The following is a 24,271-nucleotide window of genomic DNA, read 5'->3' as shown; positions in this document are numbered from 1 at the left end:
AGCTACAAGCTACATATGGGCATACACGCTTTGCGATATGCGAGTTTATGTTTCCTGGTCCCCCGCCCCGTTACCCAGGCAATAATGACTGAGAGCTATTTGGTGGCCTGTTTGGAATGAGTTGTTTGTCTCAGTCCGGTTCCCAGCAGTCAGGCGTCCACATCAAAAAGCCATCAGCGACGCTGGCAATGGGCATGAAGAATGCTCTGCTCACTCACTTTTAGAGTACATCAGGCCTGAGACACATTGGCTGCGAGCAGCGTGGTGGGCTGTCAAGGTTCCTTCCCCACTCTGAACTCTAGGGTACAGATGTGGGGACCTGCATGTAAACCTCCTAAGCTTACTCTTACCAGCTTAGGTTAAAACTTCCCCAAGGTACAAAATTATTTTACCCTTGGATTTCCACTGCCACCACCAAACTTTATCTGGGTTTACTGGGAAACGTGGTTTGGACACATCTTTCCCCACAAAATCCTCCCAACCCTTGCACCCCACTTCCTGGGGAAGGTTTGGTAAAAATCCTCACCAATTTGCATTGGTGACCACAGACCCAAACCCTTGGATCTTAGAACAATGAAAAAGCATTCAGTTTTCTTACAAGAAGACTTTTAATAGAAGTAAAGGAATCACCTCTGTAAAATCAGGATGGTAGATACCTTACAGGGTAATTAGATTCAAAACATAGAGAATCCCTCTAGGCAAAACCTTAACTTACAAAAAAGACACACAGACAGGAATATTCATTCTATTCAGCACAGCTATTTTCTCAGCCATTTAAAGAAATCATAATCTAACACATACCTAGCTAGATTACTTACTAAATTCTAAGACTCCATTCCTGTTCTGTCCCCAGCCAAAGCATCATACAGACAGACACAGACCCTTTGTTTTTCTCCCTCTTCCCAGCTTTTGAAAGTATCTTGTTTCCTCATTGGTCATTTTGGTCAGGTGCCAGCGAGGTTAACTTTAGCTTCTTAACCCTTTACAGGTAAGAGGATTTTTCCTCTGGCCAGGAGGGATTTTAAAGGGGTTTACCCTTACCTTTATATTTATGACAGGGGTGCTTGCGTTGCTGTGCTGCTCCGATTCTGAAAATAAAAGACCAGTTAAGTCAGTAGGAGTTTTTCCATTGATTTCAATTGGCTTTGGATCAGTCCCCAGGGCTGTCAATTCAGCAGCTTTCTCCATCACACATTCGCTTTTCTTACAGCTCCAGTGAGGACCCTTTTGCTGAGGTCTCACCTCTTGATAACAAGAATATTCCATGTGACCACAGATTAAAGTGACACGTCCTTTACAGGAAAAACAACCACCACATGCAATGAAGTGAGTGAAATCTGTAGCGGAGTTTGTAAACAATGGCTCTTGATGCCAATCATTATTAGCTCTTTACATCTTCAGAGCACTGTGCAAACATTAACTTAGGTGATCCTCACTGTGAGCAGCATACAAATAGGGAAACTGAGGCATAAGGAAGTGGAGTGATTTGCCCAAAGTCCCACTATGGCAGATTCATGATTAGAACTCAGAAGTGCCTGGCTACTGTTCCAATATACAGTCTACTCTGCACCTGCTGCCTCTCGTTGATTGGTAAAGTATATGAACATTAATCTATTTGAATCCAACACTTGCTGTAGAAAGCAGGTCTGGTATTCAGGTCAGTCAACCAGTAAAGCATGTTACTCTGGATAAGCAGAGAACACATCTTTACTAATGAGATGTGCAAAAAGAGAGTGCATCATATATTTCTGTGACTGCTGCCAACCGATCAGCAAGGAATTCAAGTTGCAACAATTTGGCTTGAAAACAATCCAATTAAAATTGACAGAATATTCAACAAGCAATTTCTGAGACATGCTTGGTGGTTTGTGCAGTTGGAAAGTCTGGGGGAGGATCCTGATCTCTAAAGTGCTGCAACCGTACTGAGCTAGTTAAGACTGTTGCCGAGATGACTTTTGTCCCAAATGGCAGCTGATGATTTCATTCTCAGGGCCCTTTCTCTACGTTCAGGTTTTCACATGGGCACTCGCCGATGGGAACCCTCGTCTGACCCCACCATTTCCCTATTGCAGAAGCCAGCTGACGAGCCACTCAAAGGGGCAATGGACGTTTGCAATAGGGAAACTAATGCATGTTTTGATCTCTGTAGGACAAGCCTGCCTGCCACTTGGGAAGGTGACGTTTGTTAACATATTGAAGATCCAGTCTCAGACTCAATCCTGTACACATGTGAATTTCTGGGAAGGCAAATGTGCGGGGAGAAAAACCAAGTATGGCTTTACTCTAGATGATCTAATGGAGTTGAATTTTGGTCTGATCTAAGTCACTTAAACCACTGCAGAGTGTATTGTGCACTGAAAAAAGAGGTTCATAACGTATCTTTTGTACTTGATTTCTATAGTGCCGGCTGCTATTAGATTGCAAGACAACACCTGCTGCACAAAGTAAGGCTTAGTCACCGGGGCACAGTCCTCACAGCAGTACTTTGCCAGTCTTATTTAATGATTCCAGCTGTATGTACTGTTGCACAGGTGTTGAGATACTCCTTCCTTCTTCTTTTCAGGAAACAACTCCCCTTACCTGCAATTACACTGAGACATTGCACCAGCTCACAAAATAAAAAAGATTTATAAAGGGTACGGTGACTAAGGTGAGCACTGCTGACATGTGTCCTCTAAACATACTGAGGGAAGCACCCTTACATTACCCAATGAGTGCGAATCACGTCGTTTGTTTCTTAGATTTCTTTTAAATGGGCTAAAAGCATTTTCAGGACGATGTGACTGAAGCAGTTTCTGTAATAGGCATTAATCCTTTATGTGCCTCTGGCCAGCCTCCAAACAGAGGCATCCTCTGGGTCTGCATTCTATGGGCATGTCTACACTACAGCCCTGACATAGGTAGACTTACAGTCACTGCAGTAGTTACTGTCCACACTACCCTCCTTCTATTGGCGGTGCACGTCCTCACCAGGAGCGCTTCCATTGATTGAAAAGGGACAGTGTGGGGGGCTGAAAGCCAGGGTTCTCAGCTCTGCGCAGATCCTCTTTGGGAGCCCAGCAGCTCTCCAGGGGGCAGGGAGCCTCCAGGCAGCAGCCCGGGTGGGAGTGGGGAGCTGGGGGAAGCCAGGCTCTAGCTGTCTGGCTTTCTTGTCAATTTCACGGCTCCAGCTAATGTAAGTAACACAGTGTTTACACAGACACCCTAACTACACCGACCTAAGCCCTACGCCTCTCATGGAGGTGGAGTTATTATGTTGGTGTAGTGGGGCACTTACATGGGCGGGACAAGGCTGTCGTGTGTACGCTGGCATAATTAGGTCAACGTAAGCTGCCTTATGTTGATCTAACTGTGTAGTGTAGGCCAGGCCTATGTGTTGTGGGAAACCTTGGCATTCCCTTTCCAAAAACGCAGTTATGTGAGGTTGCGGTGTTTAGCAGCAGGCAGAGAGTTAATTTACTTACATGACTGTATAATGCATACACCGAGTGTGTGTTGCTTTTCCCCTCTACTGGTTAGCCCACCAGAGGATAATGGCCTCCTACCAGTTACCAGTTATTGGAGATACTCCTTTAGCTCAGGTAGCATAGAGCTTGGCTGAAGATTGCAGCTTCAAACCCTTCAGGTGTCCTTGGTGTGTAGGGGAGGGGGTAATTACAATTACTTATAGATAAAAATCCACACTAGTATTTCTAATAAATAACTTGTTTTAAGTGTAAGTGCTGCCCCATTATTCAGGGTATAACAGGCTGCACACACATTTTTGCAGAGCTCCTGTCACTCTGTGCTGTGCAGATAAGTGCTTCTAAGTTGCTTTTGTAGATAAACAATACCGAGCTCTGTCCAGGCCAAGGTGCTATAACAGCTATCAAGTGTACAGTAACTTCCTTTCCCAACCACCCCACTCTCACCACTGCCCCCCCTCCACGACATATGGTAATTGGGCTTGTGGTTCTCTTTCTAGCTCTGCTGAAGACTTGCTGGGTGACTTTAGGCGTGTCACTTAGGCCAGCATTTTCCAACCCGCGTGTCCAAAGTTAGTCATGCAAAGCCATATTTAGGCACGCAAGGTATGGACAAGCTTCAGTAGGAGGTGAGATTGAAAAGATTGGGCCCATTTGACGAGAATATCCAGAGTTCTCCTAATCAATTATAACCAACGTTTTAGAAGGAGTGCTAAACCTCATACTTCAGGGCTTAAGCCAATCTCTAACTATTAGAGAGTAGTAGGAGACAATGTTGGGGCAGGTTGGCCCACATCTGCCAGTTACAGGGTTCTTACATGTTCCTCTGAAGGATTTGGTGCTGGCCGCTGTCACAGGCATAATGCTAGGCTAATTATCTCAAAAAAAAAAAAAAAAAAAGAGTACTTGTGGCAGTTAGGGGAGATGTTAGAAGCATACAAAATAATAAACAAAGCCTGTAGAGTAGGTAAGTCAGGAGCAGCTAGTCACCTTCTCTCATGGTACATAAATGGTGCCTTCAGTTATAACCCTGAAGGGGACTGGTGTAGAGCCCTGCAGCAAGACTGGGATCCCGTGAGTCGGCAGGACCCGCTGCCATAAGAGCAGGAGTGGGATTTTTAAAAGTCCCGCGCAGGGCTCTATGGTCAATGAAACTGAAAGGCAACATGATGAAAAGTGATCCAAGGAAATCCTTTTTTACACTATACATATTTAACCTGTGGAACTCATTGCCTGAAGATATCATTGAGACCAAGAGCTTGCTAGGATTCTAAAAAAGGATTGACATTTGTGTGGGCAATGAGAACATCCAAAGTGCATTGGACTGCTAAAAAAATGTTTTAGGAAGGATATTAACCTTCCTAGTTTAGGACATAAACCAACCACTCACTGATAGGGGTTAGAAGGGCACTCCCTGGAAGGGCAGGTTATTCCATAATTATCCACTAGGGGCTTGCTCTGAAACCTCTGGTCAGGCCACCGTCACATGCACAGGTACTGAGCTATGTGGACCGCACAGGTCTAATCTGGTATCTTATTTCCTACCTGCCTATGCACATGACTCTAACTGGGACACAGGTTGGTTGGTTGGTTTGTCCCATAAAGAAACCAAAATGGTGGCTGTTAGTATCAGGAAACTATGAAAAGAACGCATCGTACAGGAATCAGTTCCTCCTACCCGTGATCATACACTGGCACTGAAATGTTTGCCTAACCTCCCACTTTCCTGACATGGGGTTCGTCAGTGCTCCAGGCCTCTGTTATGCATCTCCAGCTCAGCAGGTTTCAAATCGGGGGGAAAGAATGATGCCATGTTTGCTTCTGTCAAGTGGTTTCTGTCTCAGTTAAAGATTGAGGGCCAGATCCTCAACTGATGTACATTGGTGTAGCTCCACTTAAGTCAATGGAGCTCCTCTGACCCACACCAACTGAGGATCCGGCCCATAGGCTGCAAGGTCATTCTGCTGTCAGTTCAACCATGCCACCCTGTGGGTCTCATGCGTTCATTTTGTACAGATTACAAGGTAAATGAATGCAGCTGAAAGCTGCATCCCAGGAGCCAAATTCCATCCAAATGGGAGCTCTCACAGTGCATGTGAGGGAGAAAAGATTAACTTAATATGTGAATGTGCTGCTGTGCTGGGGACCAGAGTGCAAGCTCAGACTTCCCCAAGCTGAGAGAGGCTGGAGGCACTATGAAGCAACATGTTAAACCTATGGGTTCAGGGTGGGAATGTCCTTGTGTTGCCCATGAATAATACCCCCATTCCATGGCTGAGGATCAGAGCAGCCTTGACTGGTTCCTTAGAAAAGGTCTTTTCAGCTGCCCTTCACATGGGAGTGGAAAAGAAATGGGAATGGGGGAGTCCCTCCGTGCTCAACACCCTGCTTACAAAGACCATAGGGCTTAAATAAGTATTTTCTACTTCCTTTCTGATGCTTTCAGGGAGTTGGATGGAGATTCATAGCACAGTTGCATATAATTAGTCTTGTATTAATAATCTATTTAAAGTAAAGCTGGACCAAAAGTGGAACCTTAGATCTGAGCCTTTTCTAATGTCCGAGTGGGAGTCAGGTGTTTGGATTCAAATCCCTGTATCTGAACTCCCCCTATTGGTTCTGGTTTGGATCCAAACCCAGAAACATTCTATTTTCCAGATTCAGACTACTTATCTACCTACAGTGTCCTACCTAAGCTATCTGTGCCTTTCCAAGGAACCGATCGTGGTGCTATATGTTAAATTCAAAGGAGCTCAGGAATCTCACAAGAAGAGCTTGTGAGACCTTGGCCCTGCTGAAGCCGAAGCCACAGCTAAACCCTAGTCTGCTTCAATCCTGAATCCAAATCCTATCCTAAACCTGATCTGAACTCCACCTCTTTGGCCCATCTCTCATTTAAATCACACTGCAATTTCTGAAAATTCCTGTATAACAGGTTGTTCCTTGCAGATGTCATTTCTGTAATTAGCAGACAGTTTTTATCTCTTTTGCTGGTATCGCATCGCGAAAGTTGGCATGGTGCTTATGACTTTAATCCTTAGGAAACTAGCTGATTCCCTGGTGCATGTTACATAGGAACTGGTTAACTTGCCTGGGGCAGATTGTTGGCTGTGGTGCCAGGGGGGAGAGACGATTTCTGCCTGCTGGGAGGTAAGGGTTATGCTAGAACTTTAGGGTCGGTGAGAGTCATTCCATCTACACTCTTGCCGGGTTCCCAGACACAGACACACATACTTTGGTATGCCACCATGACCCACTTCCCTCTGCTGCTGGTTCCTGACTCCATGTACAAATTGGGAGGTGACACTGGGAATTCAGGTCAAAGAATGTGATGCCCTTGGCCTGATGGTGTAGAGGTGATGGGGTTCCTACCCCAAGTCCTATCCAATTTTGGAAAAGTTCAGAACCAGACCTGAATTCTGCAGCGCTAGCCCATCCCTATTTACACCAACCCTGCAGGTGTGGTGCTGATATTTTTGGTGTTATTGGACTAACCATTAACATATTGGTGCCTGACACAAAGACGGGATTTGGCTTCCTAGTTGTTCTGAATGTGCCCTAGATCTCACTCTCAGGTGTAGGACCTCCTTTTGACCTCTGCTTACTGGTAGGAATGTGCATGGTGGTCTCAGCACCTCTCAGGTGAACCCTTAGCTGGCTGTCTACATTTGCTGGCTAAAGTCCTGTCCCTACTGAAGTCAATGGGAGTTTTGCCATTGACTTCAGTGGAGCTAGGACTTCAACTGCTGTACCTGACACCATCTCCTTTGATGCTGCCAATTCCGCCGGTCTCTGTCTAGAGAACCACCCTAGCAGTAGGCTCAGAACTGACACTTCACACACATGGCCCACCTTTTGCTGTCTTGGGATTGTGCTTACCATGCTGCAACTTTTACTCACAAGTTTGAACCCCAGAGCAGACCTTCAAGTGTCTGTATTACATAAAGGAGAGAGAGACGTGTGGAGGTCACAGCCAGGAATCTCTTATTCTTTAGTAGTCATGGTCCAGGAGGCCATGTTTAGATCCAGGTCTAGACTAATGTTAGGATCAGGCTTGACAAATGCCACACGTTGGTGACTAGTTCTGATGAGCTATTGTTCCCCAAATGACAGAAATCTCATAAGATCAGCTGATATTTCCTGTCCTGAATAGTGGAAATCTCACCAGATCTGCTGTTCTCATGACATTTCTGTCATTTGGGGCCAAATCTGAATCAAATGAGGAAAATAGGCCTCTTTGGGGTTTTGGATCCAACTCTGAACCTAAACTATATTTATGAGTCGGTTCCAGGGAGGAGGGCGGATTTCAGGTTCCAATTTGGACTCCTTTCTGCTCTGAAGATGTGGCTGTACATATTTCAGTGTCCTAGCAGCATAACCCCCCCACCCCCCCGCGCCCCTTGAATGCAGTGAGAGCAGAGTTAGGTCAATACTAAGTGCTTTCAAAGATGCAACACTTAATATAAGAGTGGTTGGAACACAGGAGTAGAAGCCCAGGACTCCTTGCTCTGCCTCACTATGTGGTCATGAGTAAGTCACTTAGGGCTTAATCTTGCAAGGAGATGAGCATTCCTCGAAGGTGTTGAGTTCATACGCGAGGTGAGGTCACTCAACATACTGATGTAGTCAGCACCTGGCAGGACTGACCCTCAGAGACATCGATATCAGAGCTATCATGCTACGTACTTGCTGCAGAGGGGTATTGCGATGCTGCCTTAATTATTGTCAGTTTAACACGTTTTGAGAACCCGATGAAAGGGCACAGTACTTACAATTACTTCTTTATCGTTTATGAAGTGCATTCTTTCATGTCAGAAGTGAACAGAACTCAGAGATGGAGGAGGAAAGCAGCAGGAGGAAAGCAGTCTTCCTAACAGAAAAAAGGAAAATGTGCATATAAAAAAAATCATTCCAGGTCAAATGAAAAACAGACAACAGGCCTAGTCCTGTTTGCCCTTATACTGGTGCAAATGGGGAATAACTGCACCAAAATCAGTAGAGTAACCCTCCGGTCATGATATTATGAAATCAGAATCAGGCCCCAAATATATATATATAAATTTCCTCTCTCTATGGATAAAAAGAAAAATCTGTTGCTGTTCCAGGTTTCAAATAAGCTTTAGGACTTCCATGGATGAATGTGTTACCTGGGGAAAAAAGTGAGGACAGGGTTCATGGCAAAGAAGGCTGGACTTCTGGAGAGTTGATGTCTTGTAACCCAAAAATAGCACTTTATGGCAAAGCAGGCAATCCCATCGTGCGGTACTTGATGGAGCGGGTCATGTCGCATTCTGAATACTTACTGTGGTGTCCAGTTCACCTGAGAGAATGTTTTGTATCTTCCCATTTTTTTAGAACAGTCTTCAAGAGAATTAATGTGAAAAAAGGAAATAGAGCATCCACTTGATAGGCATCTTTTTCAGTTTTAAAGGGACAGACACCACAGTAAGTATTTAGGGAATATGATACGGTAAGTACATTAAAATTCTTTACAGAAAATAACCAAGTTGTTAGATTATTTATGAAACTCTGTACGTATCCTTTTCAAAGAACCTTTCCTACATTTCTTCAGCAGACCAAGGCAGAGCACTGGGACCAACTACAAATATTGTTAGCTTTTAATCAGTAATTGAATAACTCACTTGGGTTAGAGCAGTGGTAAAGTTAAATGTAATTGCTTAATGCATGCCATGCAGACCAAATGTAGTCTGAAACACTTTTCAAACATGTTGTTTTTGTTTTGCATGGTGATTTGGCCTTTCTCTTTTTTGTTTAAGAAAAATAAATTGGTTTGGGCCTCACCTGCGAATGTTGATTTTTTCAGGAGCAAATTCCACCAGTCCATGGGGCTTAGTTAGATTCCTGTTATGTCTCCTCCCATCCTTGGTCATTCATTGAAATTGGAGAATGAAAGCCAAGGAGGTCATTCAAAGAGAAATTCACCCTAGTGCAGAGGGCCTCTGGGGGCTAAAATGGGACTTAAGTGGTGTCTTGGCCTTGTTCTACTCTGCTGTGCTGAGGTGAATTTCACTCATTCCTTCCTTACCCAGTACTGGGCCGTTCCCTATAGTACATGTTATGGTGTTTTTGTCCAATCCGGTTTTCAATGTACCAAGCAATGGGGCTTCTACCCCTTTGCTAGGGGAGTCCATTCCACGATCTGACAGATCTCCCTGGAAGTTTTCCTGGTAGACTGTATTTTCCTTTCTTGATTGTTTACCTCATTATTGTTGTTTATTAATACCTGTGATGCTTGTATTTGCCTGTGAGAGCTTCCATTTCAGGCTGTTAAATCTATCAGCTCTAAAAATCCAGAATTATGGTTAAAAAGTCGGCATGCACTGATCCAAGAGGGTAGGTGTAACGTAGGTGTATGATCTGTCTAGAGCGACAGCTATTCCCTGCTAAGGCACAGACTTTCTGAGTGACTTGGGCAAATCCCTTCATCTCTTCGTGCCCCTGTCTGTAAAAGGGGAATACCTCACAAAGGAGGTGCTCAGATACTACGGTGAATGGGGCAATATAAATAACTAGATTTATATGGATAGGAGCTTAATGCTGAGAGATGCTGAACCCCTCTTGTAAGTTACTCAGTGCGGCTCATGAGATGCTGCGCAGCAGCTGAAGGTGTTCAGTGTCTCACAGGGGTATCCATCAACTCACCAGATTGACCTGTGAGACGCTAGAGGTGGTGTTTTCAAAAGTGCTCACTCTTGAACTAAGTGCTCCCACTGAACCATTGACTTCAATGTCAATGAAGTCATTGGCTTGAAGTCATTGGCTGAAGTCATTGACTTCAGAGGGAACAGAGATAGGTCAACACTGAAAGCTTTTGAGAATTTCACCCAAGAAAGTTGGCTTAACTAACCTTCAGAGGAAGAGTTAAAAACCAGTATACTGTATGAAGTTCTAGTGGCCACCATGCATTGTGATTGTCTAGTCTGACCTCCTGTATAGCATAGGCCATAAAACTTCCCCAGAATAGTTCCTAGAACCTATCTTTAGAAAAACATCCAACCTTGGTTTAAAAATTGCATGTGAGGCAGAATCCACCACAACCCTTGATAAATTGTTCCAATGGCTAATTATCCTCAGTGTTAAAAATATACACCTTATTTCCAGTCTGAATTTGTCTAGCTTCAACTTCTAAGCATTGGACTGTGTTATACCTTTCTCTGCTAGATTGAGGAGCTGATTATTAAATATGTGTTCCCTGTGTAAATACTTATAGCCTGTTATCAAGTCACCCTTAACCTTCTCATTGTTAAACTAAACAGATTGAGCTCTGTGAGTCTATGACTATATGGCATGTTTTCTAATCCTTTAATCATTCTCATGGCTCTTCTCTGAACCTTTTCCAATTTAACACCCCTCTTGAACTGTGGGCACCAGAACTGGACACAGGATTCCAGCAGTGTTTGCACCAGTGCCAAATATAGAGATAAAATAACCTCTCTACTTCTATTCGAGATTCCCTTGTTTATGCATCCCAGGATCACATTAGTTCTTTGGCCAGAGGGTTACACTGGGAGCTCATGTTGAGCTGATTATCCACCATGGCCCACAAATCTTTTTCAGTGTCGCTGCTTCCCAGGATAGAGTCCCACATTCTAGAAGTTTGGCCTGCATTCTTTGTTCCTAGATATATACATTTACATTTGTCCATATTAAAATGCATATAGTTTGCTTGCACCCAGTTTACCAAGCAATCCAGATTGCTCTAAATCAGTGTTGTCTTCTCTTCATTATTTACCACTCCCCCCAGTTTTTGTATTATCTGCAAACTTTAGCAGTGATGGTTTTGTTTTCTTCCAGGTCATAGAATCATAGAATCATAGAATATCAGGGTTGGAAGGGACCTCAGGAGGTCATCTAGTCCAACCCCCTGCTCAAAAGCAGGACCCATCCCCAATTAAATCATCCCAGCCAGGGCTTTGTCAAGCCTGACCTTAAAAACTTCTAAGGAAGGAGATTCCACCACCTCCCTAGGCAACGCATTCCAGTGTTTCACCACCCTCCTAGTGAAAAAGTTTTTCCTAATATCCAACCTAAACCTCCCCCACTGCAACTTGAGACCATTACTCCTTGTCCTGTCCTCTTCCACCACTGAGAATAGTCTAGAACCATCCTCTCTGGAACCACCTCTCAGGTAGTTGAAAGCAGCTATCAAATCCCCCCTCATTCTTCTCTTCCGCAAACTAAACAATCCCAGTTCCCTCAGCCTCTCCTCATAAGTCATGTGTTCCAGAACCCTAATCATTTTTGTTGCCCTTCGCTGGACTCTTTCCAATTTATCCACATCCTTCTTGTAGTGTGGGGCCCAAAACTGGACACAGTACTCCAGATGAGGCCTCACCAATGTCGAATAGAGGGGGACGATCACGTCCCTCGATCTGCTCGCTATGCCCCTACTTATACATCCCAAAATGCCATTGGCCTTCTTGGCAACAAGGGCACACTGCTGACTCATATCCAGCTTCTCGTCCACTGTCACCCCTAGGTCCTTTTCCGCAGAACAGGTCATTGATAACAATGTTAAATAGCATAGGGTGAATAACTGATCCCTGCAAGATCATAGCATCATAGAAGATTAGAGTTGGACGAGACCTCAGAAGGTCATAGTCCAATCCCCAGCTCAAAGGAGGACCAACCCCAACTAAAACATCCCAACCAGGGCTTTGTCAAGCCGGGCCTTAAAAACCTCTAACGATGGAGATTCCACCGCCTCCCGAGGTAACCCATTCCAGTGCTTCACCACCCTCCTAGTGAAATAGTTTTTCCTAATATCCAACCTAGACCTCCCCCACTGCAACTTGAGACCGTTGCTCCTTGTTCTGTCATCTGCCACCACTGAGAAGACTGGATACATATCCTCTCAGTGATGATTCCCCATTTACAGTTACATTTTGAGATCTATCAACTAGCCAGTTTTCCATCCATTTAATGTGTGCCATGTTAATTTTATACTGTTCTAGTTTTTTAATCAAAATGTCATGTGGTACCAAGTCAACCGCCTTACAGAAATCTAAGTATTTTATGGCAGCCCAGTCACCTTTATCAACCAAACTTGTAATTTCATCAAAAAAAGCTATCAAGTGAGTTTGACAGAATCTAGTTTCCATAAACCCATGCTGATGTGCATTAATTACATTACCCTCTTGTAATTCTTTTTTAATCAAGTCCCATATCAGCCACTCTGTTATCTTGCCTGGGATCGTTGTCAGGCTGGCAGACCTATAATTACCAGGGTCATCCTATTTACCCTTTTTAAAAATTGGCACATTAGCTTTCTTCCAGTCTTCTGCAACTTCCCCAGTGCTCCAAGACTTATTGAAAATCACACTAGCCATCCAGCAAGCTCCTCCAGCAGCTCTTTTAAAGCTGTTGGATGCAAGCTATCTGGACTTGCTGATTTAACAATGGGTAAGTCTAGCAGCTTCTGTTTAAATCCTCCAGAGTTATTAGTGGAATGGAAAGTGTTATCACCATGTGATGAGACAATTTGCTCTGTTTTTCCCCCCCAAATACAGAACAGAAATATTTATTAAACACTTCTGCTGTTCTGCATTATGAAAAATAATTCTACCATTTATATCTAGTAATGGGCCAGTACCAATGTCAGAATTCTTTCTGTTCCTAATATATTTAAAGGACTCCTTATTGCCTTTAACTCTGCTGGCGACAGGTTTTTCCTTGGCTTCCCTTATCAGTTTTCTACAATTCCTAACTTCTGATTTATATTCACTACAAACACATATTACTATGTAAAATTATCAGTGTTTGTCAGCAGTAACCAGCAAGTAACCCTGGCTTTTCACTCTAGTTACAATAGAGATATCTGTGATAGCTAAGTGGAAGCAGGATCTGGGAGCAATAAGAGAAGAACTGTAGGGAGGACCAGTTATAAATTGTCAGGAAAAATAGATAGAAAGTCAATGAGGGAAAGAAAATAGAAGGGAGACATGACTAGTCAGCTAAAGAAAGTCTGAGAAGGGATGTGAAAAGCCATGCAAAGGAAGATTTAGATGTGCCACATAGTTTGAGACTGAGTGAAGTGACTGAGGAGAGGATTCTGGGATAGCAGTGTAGGTAGCATTGCAGAAATCAAGGTATGATCTCACGTAACACTCAGAAAGTTGTATTGAATCTTCAACTTCCATTTTATAAGGGCTATAGGAATTGCCATAGCTGTGGTCCAAGCAGGCTGGTGTCCTTTCTCCATAAGTGTCCAGTAGACAAGAAACCCAGTAGTGGACAACTAAGGAATAACATGTTTTTTGGGAGGTGTTTCTTCTTCCCAGCCCTTCACTAAGAGGCTGACATATACTCAAAAGAGACACACGGACAAGAGACTCTGGGCATTGATTCAGAGAAACGGGGCTTGTGTCCACTAAAAATGGGGGCTCCCCAGGATGACAAAACAAAACATCAAGCTTCCCGACACAAACGTTTCCTTCTACCTCATCCCCCCACAGCCGGCACTCCTCAACATTTCTCACTGGGCGCATTCCACCGTCTCTGCCTGTGAGGCCCAGATCCCAAAGCTCCTGCTGCCTTTATCTACTCCTGAGTCCCTCTTAACAACAGCACCCCACTGGGATTCATCTGCATTGGGAGCAATGGTCTGAACCCAAGCTTCGTGATGGTGTTTGAACCCCCAACTTACTAGACAAGGAGCCGGGGTCACGTATAACGTCACTGCAAAATGGGAACCTGTTTAAAAAGCTGTTTAAAACTGGTTTACAAAAAGATCCACACATCTAAGATAACGCTCAGTTTTCCATTTAAGAAATTACACAAGAGAGAGCTGAATGATGCTAAACACCTTATTCACATGGGGTCCTTACTCAGGCAAATCTCAGGTAAATCTCAGAGAGAACTAGAAATGATGCCATAGGCAATGAATGATTTAAATCACTGGACTCTGTTTCATTGATTCCCAGAGTCCTATTATGCATAGCTCATGAGTATTTGGAGAATACTGGGACTATGTGAATGTGGATAGGAATCCTGTCATTTTCACAGATTTTAACACAAACGATTATTTATCCAAACAGTTGTGCTGAAAATGTCTGATTCATTATTTGTTGTTCTGTTTGAAAAATGTACTCATCCAATCAGGCTGCAGAAATAATACCATGTGGCTCAGGCAACCGGGCACTCAACACAAGTAGCTTCTAGACAAAGGTCTGGTTTACCCATGGAAGATTTACAGGTATAACAATTTTGGTTAGGAGTGAATTTTTTACCAAAATAGTTACACCATTACAACCCCCAATGTGGGTGCAGTTTTACTGGCAGGTAGCTTATATTGGTATATTTATTTCCCTTCCTGTATGGGGAATAAATTAAACTGGCATACACACTTTTATTCCAGTATAACTACCTCCACAGTGGAGGGGGGTGTTTTACCACTTTATACAGATATAAGTAAAGCAGTACAACTTTCTAGTGTTGACAAGGCCAAAGTAGCAATCCCTTAATTCACATGACACTGTTTCTGACTTGGCATTTTTAAACAGGAGAATAATGAACGGCCGATACCAAATACTGTAATGAGAAAGGTCAGAACAGCACAATGAATCGCACTGTATTGCCAACCTCAAGCATTCAAAAATCTTGAGTCAGCACTGCAAAAATCACAAGCTAGGTTTACAAATTATGAATGGCCTAGCAGTTAGAGCACTGGACGGAGATTCAGGAGATCTTCGTTCAAGGCCTAGCTCGGTCAGTATCCCACTAGGTGATATTGGGCAAGTCACTGTGCTGCTGTGTGCCTCTGTTTCCCCATTGGTGTAATGATACTGCCTTTGTAAAGCAGTTTGAGATCTACTGATTGAAATGTGCTATATAAGAAGCAGGTATTATTATTATTTTGGGGTCTTTGTATTTATTGGCAGATTTTTTTTTTTAAGCTTTTCAGAGCACTTGAGTCACATTTTCAAGCTTTTCTCTGTAACTATGAGGGCTGGAAATGTGCAGTGAAATCCTGGCTCAGTTGAAGTCAATGGCTGAACTCTCAATGACTTCAGTGGAGCCAGGATTTCACCTCTCCTTTTTTCTTTTCAAAGACCGCGGAATTTGCACCCATTTGCGTGACTCCAACAACTAGGTTCCCTCCCAGCTCTCACTGTGTCTGGCAGCATGCAGGGCTGCAGCGAGGGTGGGAGGTCTACTCCTTTCTGGGCCTGCTCACTCTCTGCATGAGCCTCTCCCTCTGTGGGTCTCCATATTCGTGACGGGGCAGAAGAACTAACCCCACTAAAGGATAAGGCACTGGGCAAACAGAGCCTCAAAGGGAAGAGGCTAGGCAGCCCTCAAGAGGAGAAGAATTCTGACCCTAGCAGTAGCAGTGAGAGAGGCCACACTGGGACAGAGGTGGAGAGGAGATTCATTGAACCCCATTCCCCCCCACACCCACTCCTCCTGGCCCCAGTGAGAGAAGTGGCCAGGGAGGTGAGGAAGTGGAGACCCATTCAACAATCCTCCAGCCCCAGTGGGAGACAAGCAGACATGGAAGAAGTCTGGGGATAGGGCACGTGGCGGGGAGAGAGAGGGTTGCCAACTTTATAATATTTAAAAACCGGACACTCCAGCAAGAGTGCCTGAACCTCCCTTGCTCCGCCCCTGCCCCTGAGGACCCGCCCCCCATTTGCTCCTCTTTCCCCCTCCCTCTGTCGCTCACTGCTTTTCCCCTCTCTCCCCCTCCCTGCGTGGGTCGGGGAGAGGCTCTCCTGCAGAGCCAGGGCTGGGAGCTGCAGCCACCTGATGCAGGTAGGAGGTGGCCCTGGCTGAGTAGGGGCTGGTGCGAGTGATGACTCAGCGCCTCCTTGCCTGCAGTAACCAGACTTTGGGCGTCCGGTCAGTAGATCTGACCGGACACAGTCAGGTCCCCTTTTTGACCAGACTTTTGAGTCAAAACCCAGACACCTGCTCACCCTAAAGGGAAAGGGAGAAAGCAGGTTTGCTCCATAACATACCAATCCAGCCCCAGGAGTGAAACAGCCACTGAAGGGGAGTAGAGACATGTTGCAGAGCGTGAGTTCTGCTAGGACTGTTTCCCATTTCCTGCCACTGGGCACAGACACAGCCAAATCCAGCAGGGAGATGGAGTCTGCAAACACAAGGGCTGGTGCATTTTCCAGTTGTTCAGCCAGCTTTATAATGTCTCTGAATCCACGTTTAATTGCCTTTGTTTGCCATTTCCTCTCGTTAGCAAGTTATTTGACCCTCCTCAGCGTATAAGTAACATGCTCCGCTCTCCCTAAATTTGCACAATGTTTTGCCACCATCTTTTAAGGATGATACGATTTCCATATACAGCTCCGGCAGTTATATCATGTTAACACAGTCCTGATGTTACCCAGTGGTTTTCATTGGCATACATGCATTTGACCCTGGCATCGCAATGTGGTTTATACAGACTTTTGCTGGCATTGCCTCCGTTTGTTCTCCGCCAAAATGTGCTCTTCTTGATGTAACGTCGTCCTTGGCAAGATCTATATAAAATAATCAACTTTCACGTAGACCATGAAAAAACACCAGGGAACTTAAGCTTTACAAATATTAGAACTGATCCTGGAGTAGTTATTGCATAATTTCACTGGATTTTTTTAAGGGGGAGGAGGAAATGGATGGTGCCTTTTTTGTCTCCTGTTGGCATTGGAGGAGAGGAGGTTGGGGGTGGGGGGACTTCTATAAAGAAATCCCTGAAAGTTTTGGGTTGTGTTGTTTTGTTTAATTCAGCTTGTATTTTATTTTGGAAAACACAGACCCTGCTCCTGCCCCCTCCACTGAAATCAATGAGCGGTCTGAGTCTGTCTTCACAACACGTTGCTTGGTCCACCTTTTACCTTTGCTCATAAAGGGGTGATGACAGGGTAGTGGGAGCACGGGACTTTGGTGGCGATTTTGTGGGTGGATGGAATCGATTAATCTTGGTTTTCTGTAGGTTATCACTGGGTTGATCAGGTGGGTCCTGGGATAACTGGTGGGTCTGTTTAATATTGTTATAATAAAATACATCTAGGGCACCCAGTGCATTGGGTGGGTGTTATTTTATCAATCCAAATAAATTAACAAAATAAATATTGTCTTTAATGGTCGGGATTAGGCCTATGAGGAACATCTTGTGTCTTCCCTCTTCTTTTTGGAGATCTGTAAACCTGGGCTTGGGGAATTTTTCTATATCCCTTTCTATACCCCTAGGAGCATATCGACTCAGAAGGGGCACAGAAAAGGGGATGTTCTGTGGCAGCTGGAAGAGTGGTCAGTGAGGAGTGGCCAGAGGGGATCTGGGAGAAGCAAGGTGTTAAAGGAAGTAGGTGCTATTTGAGATCCACCGGGTGCTTAGAGCACTAGGGCCTGAGTTGTGTTATGCAGAACATGCTACCAAGGGCTGATTTGGGACAAAGGTTGGTGCCCGCAGCAAGTGGCGGGTGGTGATGACAAATCTTTCACAAGCTCTATTCAGGGCTTGTCTTCCCACAAACCAGGTAAATCCTGCAACGTGCTGACGGCCTTCCACCCTCAATAAAGCCACTGGGTGTGGAGGGTTGCCCGTGCCTCCCAGCAAGCATTCAGCAACACGCAGTGTGCCAATGTCAGACCAGCACTGCCCTCTGAGGTGCAGCACGCTCTCAACTCCCGCTGGGTTCACTCAGAGTTAGGAGCACGCGCACCTTGAGAGAACAGGCCCCGACCCTGGCTCGGTAACCCGCCGTGATCCTGGGGTTCACTAACTCCATGGGATCACAGGCTGAGGACAAAACTGATCAGCTGCACGTTTTCGCTGCTCGTGAAGTCGCACAAGAGGGCGTCTATTTGGGATTTTAAACCCTATGCACACTGGGTATGGATCTGCACGCCAGAGCTGAAAGGTGTCAATTTAATCTCAGACATACCCACGCCAGCTCTGATCGAGCCACTGCACTGAAAACACTGCTGTAGCCACAGCGGCTTGAGCAGCAGAAGGGGGCTAGCCGCACGTGTATGTACCTAGGGGCTCAGATGGGATCATACTTGGAGCGGCTAGCCCATGCCGATGCTTGCACCACCATGGCTTACGCTTCTGTTTTTAGCACACTAGCTCAATCAAAGCTAGCGCGAGCTGAAAATTCTGCCTCCCAACCCCAGTGTAGACATACCCACAGTTACTTGGAAACTGGTCACCCTCTCTGTCCCAAAATTTGCTCACCCCGTGTTTAAGGCATAACAGCCCTGCCTTGTATTAAACGTTTTGCTGTAACTATATGACAGTATAATATAGCAGCAAAGAGTCCTGTGGCACCTTATAGACTAACAGACGTATTGGAGCATAAGCTTTCGTGGGTGAATACCCACTTTGTCGGATGCATGTAGTGAACTCCAATACTTCTGTTAGTCTGTAAGGTGCCACAGGACTCTTTGCCGCTTTTACAGATCCAGAATAACACGGCTACCCCTCTGATACAATATAGCAGACACAGCTGATGGCTACCTTAACAATTTGGGGCAGAGATGGGTCCATGCTACAAAATTTGGATCCAGATCTGGATTTCAAATGTCCGAAAGGTTTTGGATCTGGGAGTGTGGTATAGATCATTATAAGGATGGAGACGATTTGTTTGAAATGCAGATACACGTTCAAATCCCAATCCTTCCTCGTTAGCTCTGAAAGTCTGGGGGTAATTCAGTTTTGGGGGGTTCTGGATCAGGCTTATCACTAATATAAAATACACCTGTGCAGGTGTCAGATAAAGAATAAATGTTTGTTTATGGTTCTGATATTGATACTTCTGCATTTGTCTACTCCTCGAGATTTTTGTAATGTGTTGTACATTACTTGCTACCATACCTGCCCCGTGACAATAAAGTAGTGAGTGAGTGACATTCTCTATCTATGCTATTGTTTGACTCTGTGGATTTGTGTCTTCTGGCAGGTGTGTCCTCTGTGGCGTCCCTGATGTCCCTGGCTTGGGTGCTAGCCTCCTATCACAAGCTTCTTCGGGACTCTAGGGATGACAAGAAGAGTATGAGCTACAGAGGGGCCCTCATACATCTCTTCTGGCGCCTCTTCACCATCTCATCCAGAGTTATCTCTTTTGCCCTCTTTGCTTCCATCTTCCAGCTCTACTTTGGGATCTTTGTAGTGGTCCACTGGTGTGCCATGGCTTTCTGGATCATCCATGGTGGGACTGACTTCTGCATGTCTAAGTGGGAGGAGATCCTCTTCAACATGGTGGTAGGGATTGTGTACATTTTCTGCTGGTTTAATGTCAAGGAAGGGCGGACTCGATATAGAATGTTTGCATATTACACTGTAGTCTTGACAGAGAATGCTGCCTTGACGCTCCTTTGGTATTTTTACAGAGATCCTACAACTACTGACTCATATGCCGTGCCAGCACTGTGTTGTGTCTTTCTTAGCTTTGCTGCTGGGATAGCTTTGATGCTCTTCTATTATGGTGTGCTGCATCCCATGGGGCCAAGAGCTAAGATTTTTGCCAGCTCCTGTTGCGCCGAGCTGCTCTGGGGCATTCCTTTGCCTCCTGATGTTGAGCCCATGGCACCCGAAACCCCTGGGTACCGGGGGGCTGAGGCTACGCCTACCAGAGCGGTCACGGAGCAACAGGAGGAACTCACAGCTGACACTTGCTTGCCAGTTTTCCAGGTGAGAGCAATGGTGCCATCTACTCCATCTGGGCGAGCCTACTACCCAGAAGGCCCTCTCATTAAGATTGACATCCCAAGAAAGAGATACCCTGCATGGGATGCCCATTTTGTAGACAGGCGGTTAAGAAGAACTATCAACATTCTCCAGTATGTCACCCCCACAGCTGTAGGTATTAGGTATAGAGACGGACCTCTCTTGTATGAGTTGCTACAATATGAGTCTTCACTTTAAAGCTCCTTTAAAAAAAATAAAAGAGGGGATCTTATTTTTGTTTATGGTAAACACAGATCATGAAACAAAACACACACCTTCAGATAAGCTTTCTTTCTGGCTGCTGTATGTATAAAAAAAAAAGATAATCTCTATGTTTTGTAAGTAAAAACAAAAAGAAAAACTTTTCTTTTGTTTTTTACACACAAGAAACAGTATTTCAACTTCCACACCTATGATCCACAGGTGGAGAAGAGGCGTCTCCACATCAGAGTTTTATACCTTACACCAAGTGTAGAACATTATATATGGGATTGGTGCTGATTGAAAAATAAAAACAAACAAACAAACAAACCTACAACTGCCTTATGCCCTTAGGTGCTGAGTTTCATTAAGTACTGTCACCTTTCTCATGCAAAACTCTTGGGTGATTTTATGCCAAGAAAAATTAAAAAAAAACCTAAATACAAAACTTAAAAAAAAAAAGATGATAAAAAAAAAGAAACGAGAAAAGAACAACAACAAAGGGTATTGCTGCTCTTATGGTGAACAAGAAAAATGTCTAACGATGAGAAAGCAAAGTAGAAAAGCCCGAAAAGAGTTTGAATCTCAAATGGCTGAAAGAAGATCAGGGCTGTAACACAATTTGGCAACATGTTGATAACATAGCTTGGTCCCACCTATGCGGGCCAGACCAAACCATGTTATAAATGTAATCCCCTGAGAAAATTGTTTCCCTAGTGTAAGTGGGCCATATGTGATGGTCAGCTGTACTCAGTTTGCACCAAATTCACATAGTAATACCATACCTGATCTCACTCATCACAGTTTTGTACAGTGTAACTCCATTGATTTCAGTGGACTTACTCCTAATTCACACTGATGTGAGTGAGCCCATAAAAAGGCCTTCCATCTTGATTTTTGGAAAATAACGAATCTGCATTCTTTAAATTATACACCAAAAATATAATACTAAAGTAGATTTACATATATCTAATAAATTATTTCAGTAATAATAAAACTCAGCATAGTAGCAAAAAGAGAGTCAATTTAAAGGCACAATACTTGATCGGTGACTGGCAAAATAATTTGACCTATTATATCATTTTAAGGCTGTGAAAAGGCATACATGTATTATTTGTAATATTATGTAAGGCCTGTTATGTCTCATTCAGCGTGAGCCTTAAAGTGATTGTAAAGCATTCTTTGTTTTGTTTTTTTGTTTTTTTTTAAAGGAAAACAAAAAAGAAAATTAGGATAAAATCTTCAAACAGTAATAACCTGTAACTGGCGCTTTTCTAAAGATGATTTGGTGCTTTGTATTTTTGTTGATGTTGTTGTTGTGATTTAGCTGAGAATTGTTCAACTCACTTGGTGCATTCGGGGAACCGCTGATAAACGTTTTATGTCACCTTCTGCTGTAAGTACATGGCAAGAAATAACACCACAGGAAATCGAGAGCGTAGCAAGGTCATCACCGTTTAGCTTAAGAGTTCTCACTGCAAGGAGACACTTCCACCTCCATTGATGGCAAAGCTTTAGAAGGATATCTGCTAGAGATCTGGGACGTTTCCAGATAATCTTTTTGGTGCGTGAAGGTTTACATTTCTTTATTTCTGTGTTGAAGTTTCTTTGTTTCGAGTTAAATCACAGGCGGTGTATATGTAATACCATTTTTGGTTTCAAGAGTATTGCTCCTTTAAAAGAATATTCCTGTTCCAGGGCATTTTTTCAATCCCACCATCCCTCTACTTGTGGGGGGGGGGAACAACAACAACAACAAAAGATATTTTTAAGTGAATACTGTAGTATTTTCTCTGTGTGATTGCAATTTTTTATTCCAGAAATACTGTAACTGTCTAGGGTGCAAAATTCCCATGTTGAACTCTTCTGAAGAGAAAATCAACATGGGGAAAATATTTTTTAATTATGATTATGATTTTTTATTTGATGAATCCTTTTTTTTAATTACAGTAGGTATTTAAAGAAACTAGTACAAATTTTATATAATAGTTTAAAAAAGCTGAATGCTTTCTTCGCCTGAATATACCTGAATGGAAACATTTTTTTCAATCAGTAATGCTTTGCAGTGTTCTGAGTGGATTTTTTTTTAAATACCATTCAAATATTTCACAGGCCCTTCTAAGGAGGGCAGGGCTTATTCACGCCAAACTACAGACACATGGCAAAGTTTATAAAAAGCCAAATTGTCACTGGTACTGTAATTCCCAGTCAGTGAAGCTCCATTTCAATTAAATGTTTCTGGGCTCTGATTACAACCTGTCTGATAGTCACATTTTCACACGAAGGGTGGGCTTCGTATTGTCTGTGCCCCACCCTAATTAACGGTCAGTTATTTTGTCTGGCGAGATTTCATTTACCTTCTTCCTTATTTGTGGACTAGAACCATATTACTTGTCAGTGGCATCACTTCATTTTCATCACATTTCTTCTCTAATCCGTGTGACATCTCTTGCTCAATGAGGTAATTTGTGAAGTGAACGTAACGAATTATATCCGCCTTCAGGTTGCTTGTTGCAAGTTCCTCTATTATAATAAGGGCTGAGCACACTAGAGAGGCACATGGACTGTCCATTATCAGTTCTGGTCCTGCAACATGACCAGCCATTTCATCTTTTTACTAGATACAAATAGTTTTTCTCAAAATACTTACCATAAACATTATTATGAGCAGTTTACTCTAATAGACTGTGATTCTTTACTCTATACATCTTCTTTGTAAAGGAGTTCCTTCTCAAAGCCCTTTAATATGCAGCTCTTCTCTCCGTTTGAGCCAGTTTCACAGGCATAGTTATTAGAGATGGGAAAGATCTTCTCTGTCACCTAGTCCGCTGCCCCAAAGGAGGGGGTAGTGGGGAGAATCGTGAGGAATGCTTCCATCATTTCCATTGCAACTAAGTCTCAAGTTATGGAGCACCCGGTATTTGGCAATATCTCAAGTCATCTGATGACGTCTCTCCTGTCCCTAGACCTCAGTAAGGTCCCCATGTATTATCTGTGAATTTTCCAAGGAGTACCGTCCTCATTTCTGTTAGATAGATAGATCGATCTCGGTTCAGAAAAGAATATGCGCGTCATATGGGCTAGTTTGGAAGGCTGCTTCTCTTCATCATCTCAACCAAAAGGTCTAATCCTCCCACTCCTCTCGGCGCAAGCAGCCCCATTTCAGTCCTGGTGACTCCCCAAGCCAGGAAGGAATGAAGGATGAAGCTCTAATGAGTTATCAAACCAGCTCTTGAAAATGTTCAGTGATGGTGCCCTGCCTGCCTCCCTTGGGAGCATGTTCCAAGTCCAAACGACCGAGACCTTTGAGACTTTGATTCTTTACTCTGTACATTGGCCTTGGCTCCCCAGGGCTGCACAAACCATATTAATTCCTTGTGGAGGTGCTGTTCAGGTCTGGCAGGGGCAGGGGGCAGTTCTCTGCCCGTGCTTCATACCTCATTTATCCCCCTTACGCCTCTGGAACGCAAGACCCCTGCATGCCTTCCCCCCATCCCCCAGGGCATGAGACTGGACTCCCCCCTGGCAGGAAGACACGGGAGTTCCTGGCTGGTTGCAGCAGTGGGTGGGGCACTGGGTCTGAGGAACTGCCTCCTCGAACTCCAGTGACTCTAGCAACCAGCTGGGGCTCAAGCACCCAGTGGAAGTCCCCCAGCCTGAAGAATAGGATGGTGCCCCCTACCCAGCTCCATGAGCGGCCAGGCACAGAGGGATAGACCCCCTCTGAAAATTGCCCCCCGCCCTTGAAATGGCGCTCCTGCTTCCTTGGACCCCGGTTCAGCAAGGGCCTCACGTTAAGCAAGCGAATACTCTTATCTGATGCTCCTGAAGTCAGGCACGTGCTTAAGAACCTTGCTGACTGGGGGCCTTAGTTCGGTGGATTGCTCTGGGTTAGGTCTGATGTTGTTACTGTAAGTCT

At 44.2% G+C, this 24,271-nt stretch overlaps 1 protein-coding gene across 2 annotated transcripts in view; it reads left to right on the top strand.

The window, feature by feature from the left end:
- The window catches only part of XKR6 (XK related 6), a 283,372-nt gene extending 263,023 nt beyond the window's left edge, over nt 1-20,349 (top strand). For both annotated transcript variants that reach the window (XM_077812369.1, XM_077812368.1), the window contains one exon: nt 19,385-20,349. In XM_077812369.1, coding sequence (XP_077668495.1) covers nt 19,385-20,349 — 965 coding nt within the window. The remainder of the gene's footprint in view (nt 1-19,384) is intronic.
- Nucleotides 20,350-24,271: the final 3,922 nt, after the last annotated feature.

This window comes from Eretmochelys imbricata, chromosome 3 (genome assembly GCF_965152235.1).
Source record: "Eretmochelys imbricata isolate rEreImb1 chromosome 3, rEreImb1.hap1, whole genome shotgun sequence".
NCBI lineage: Eukaryota > Metazoa > Chordata > Testudines > Cheloniidae > Eretmochelys > Eretmochelys imbricata.
Note: the sequence above shows the minus strand (reverse complement) of the source record. Positions and strands in the feature narration are given on the sequence as shown.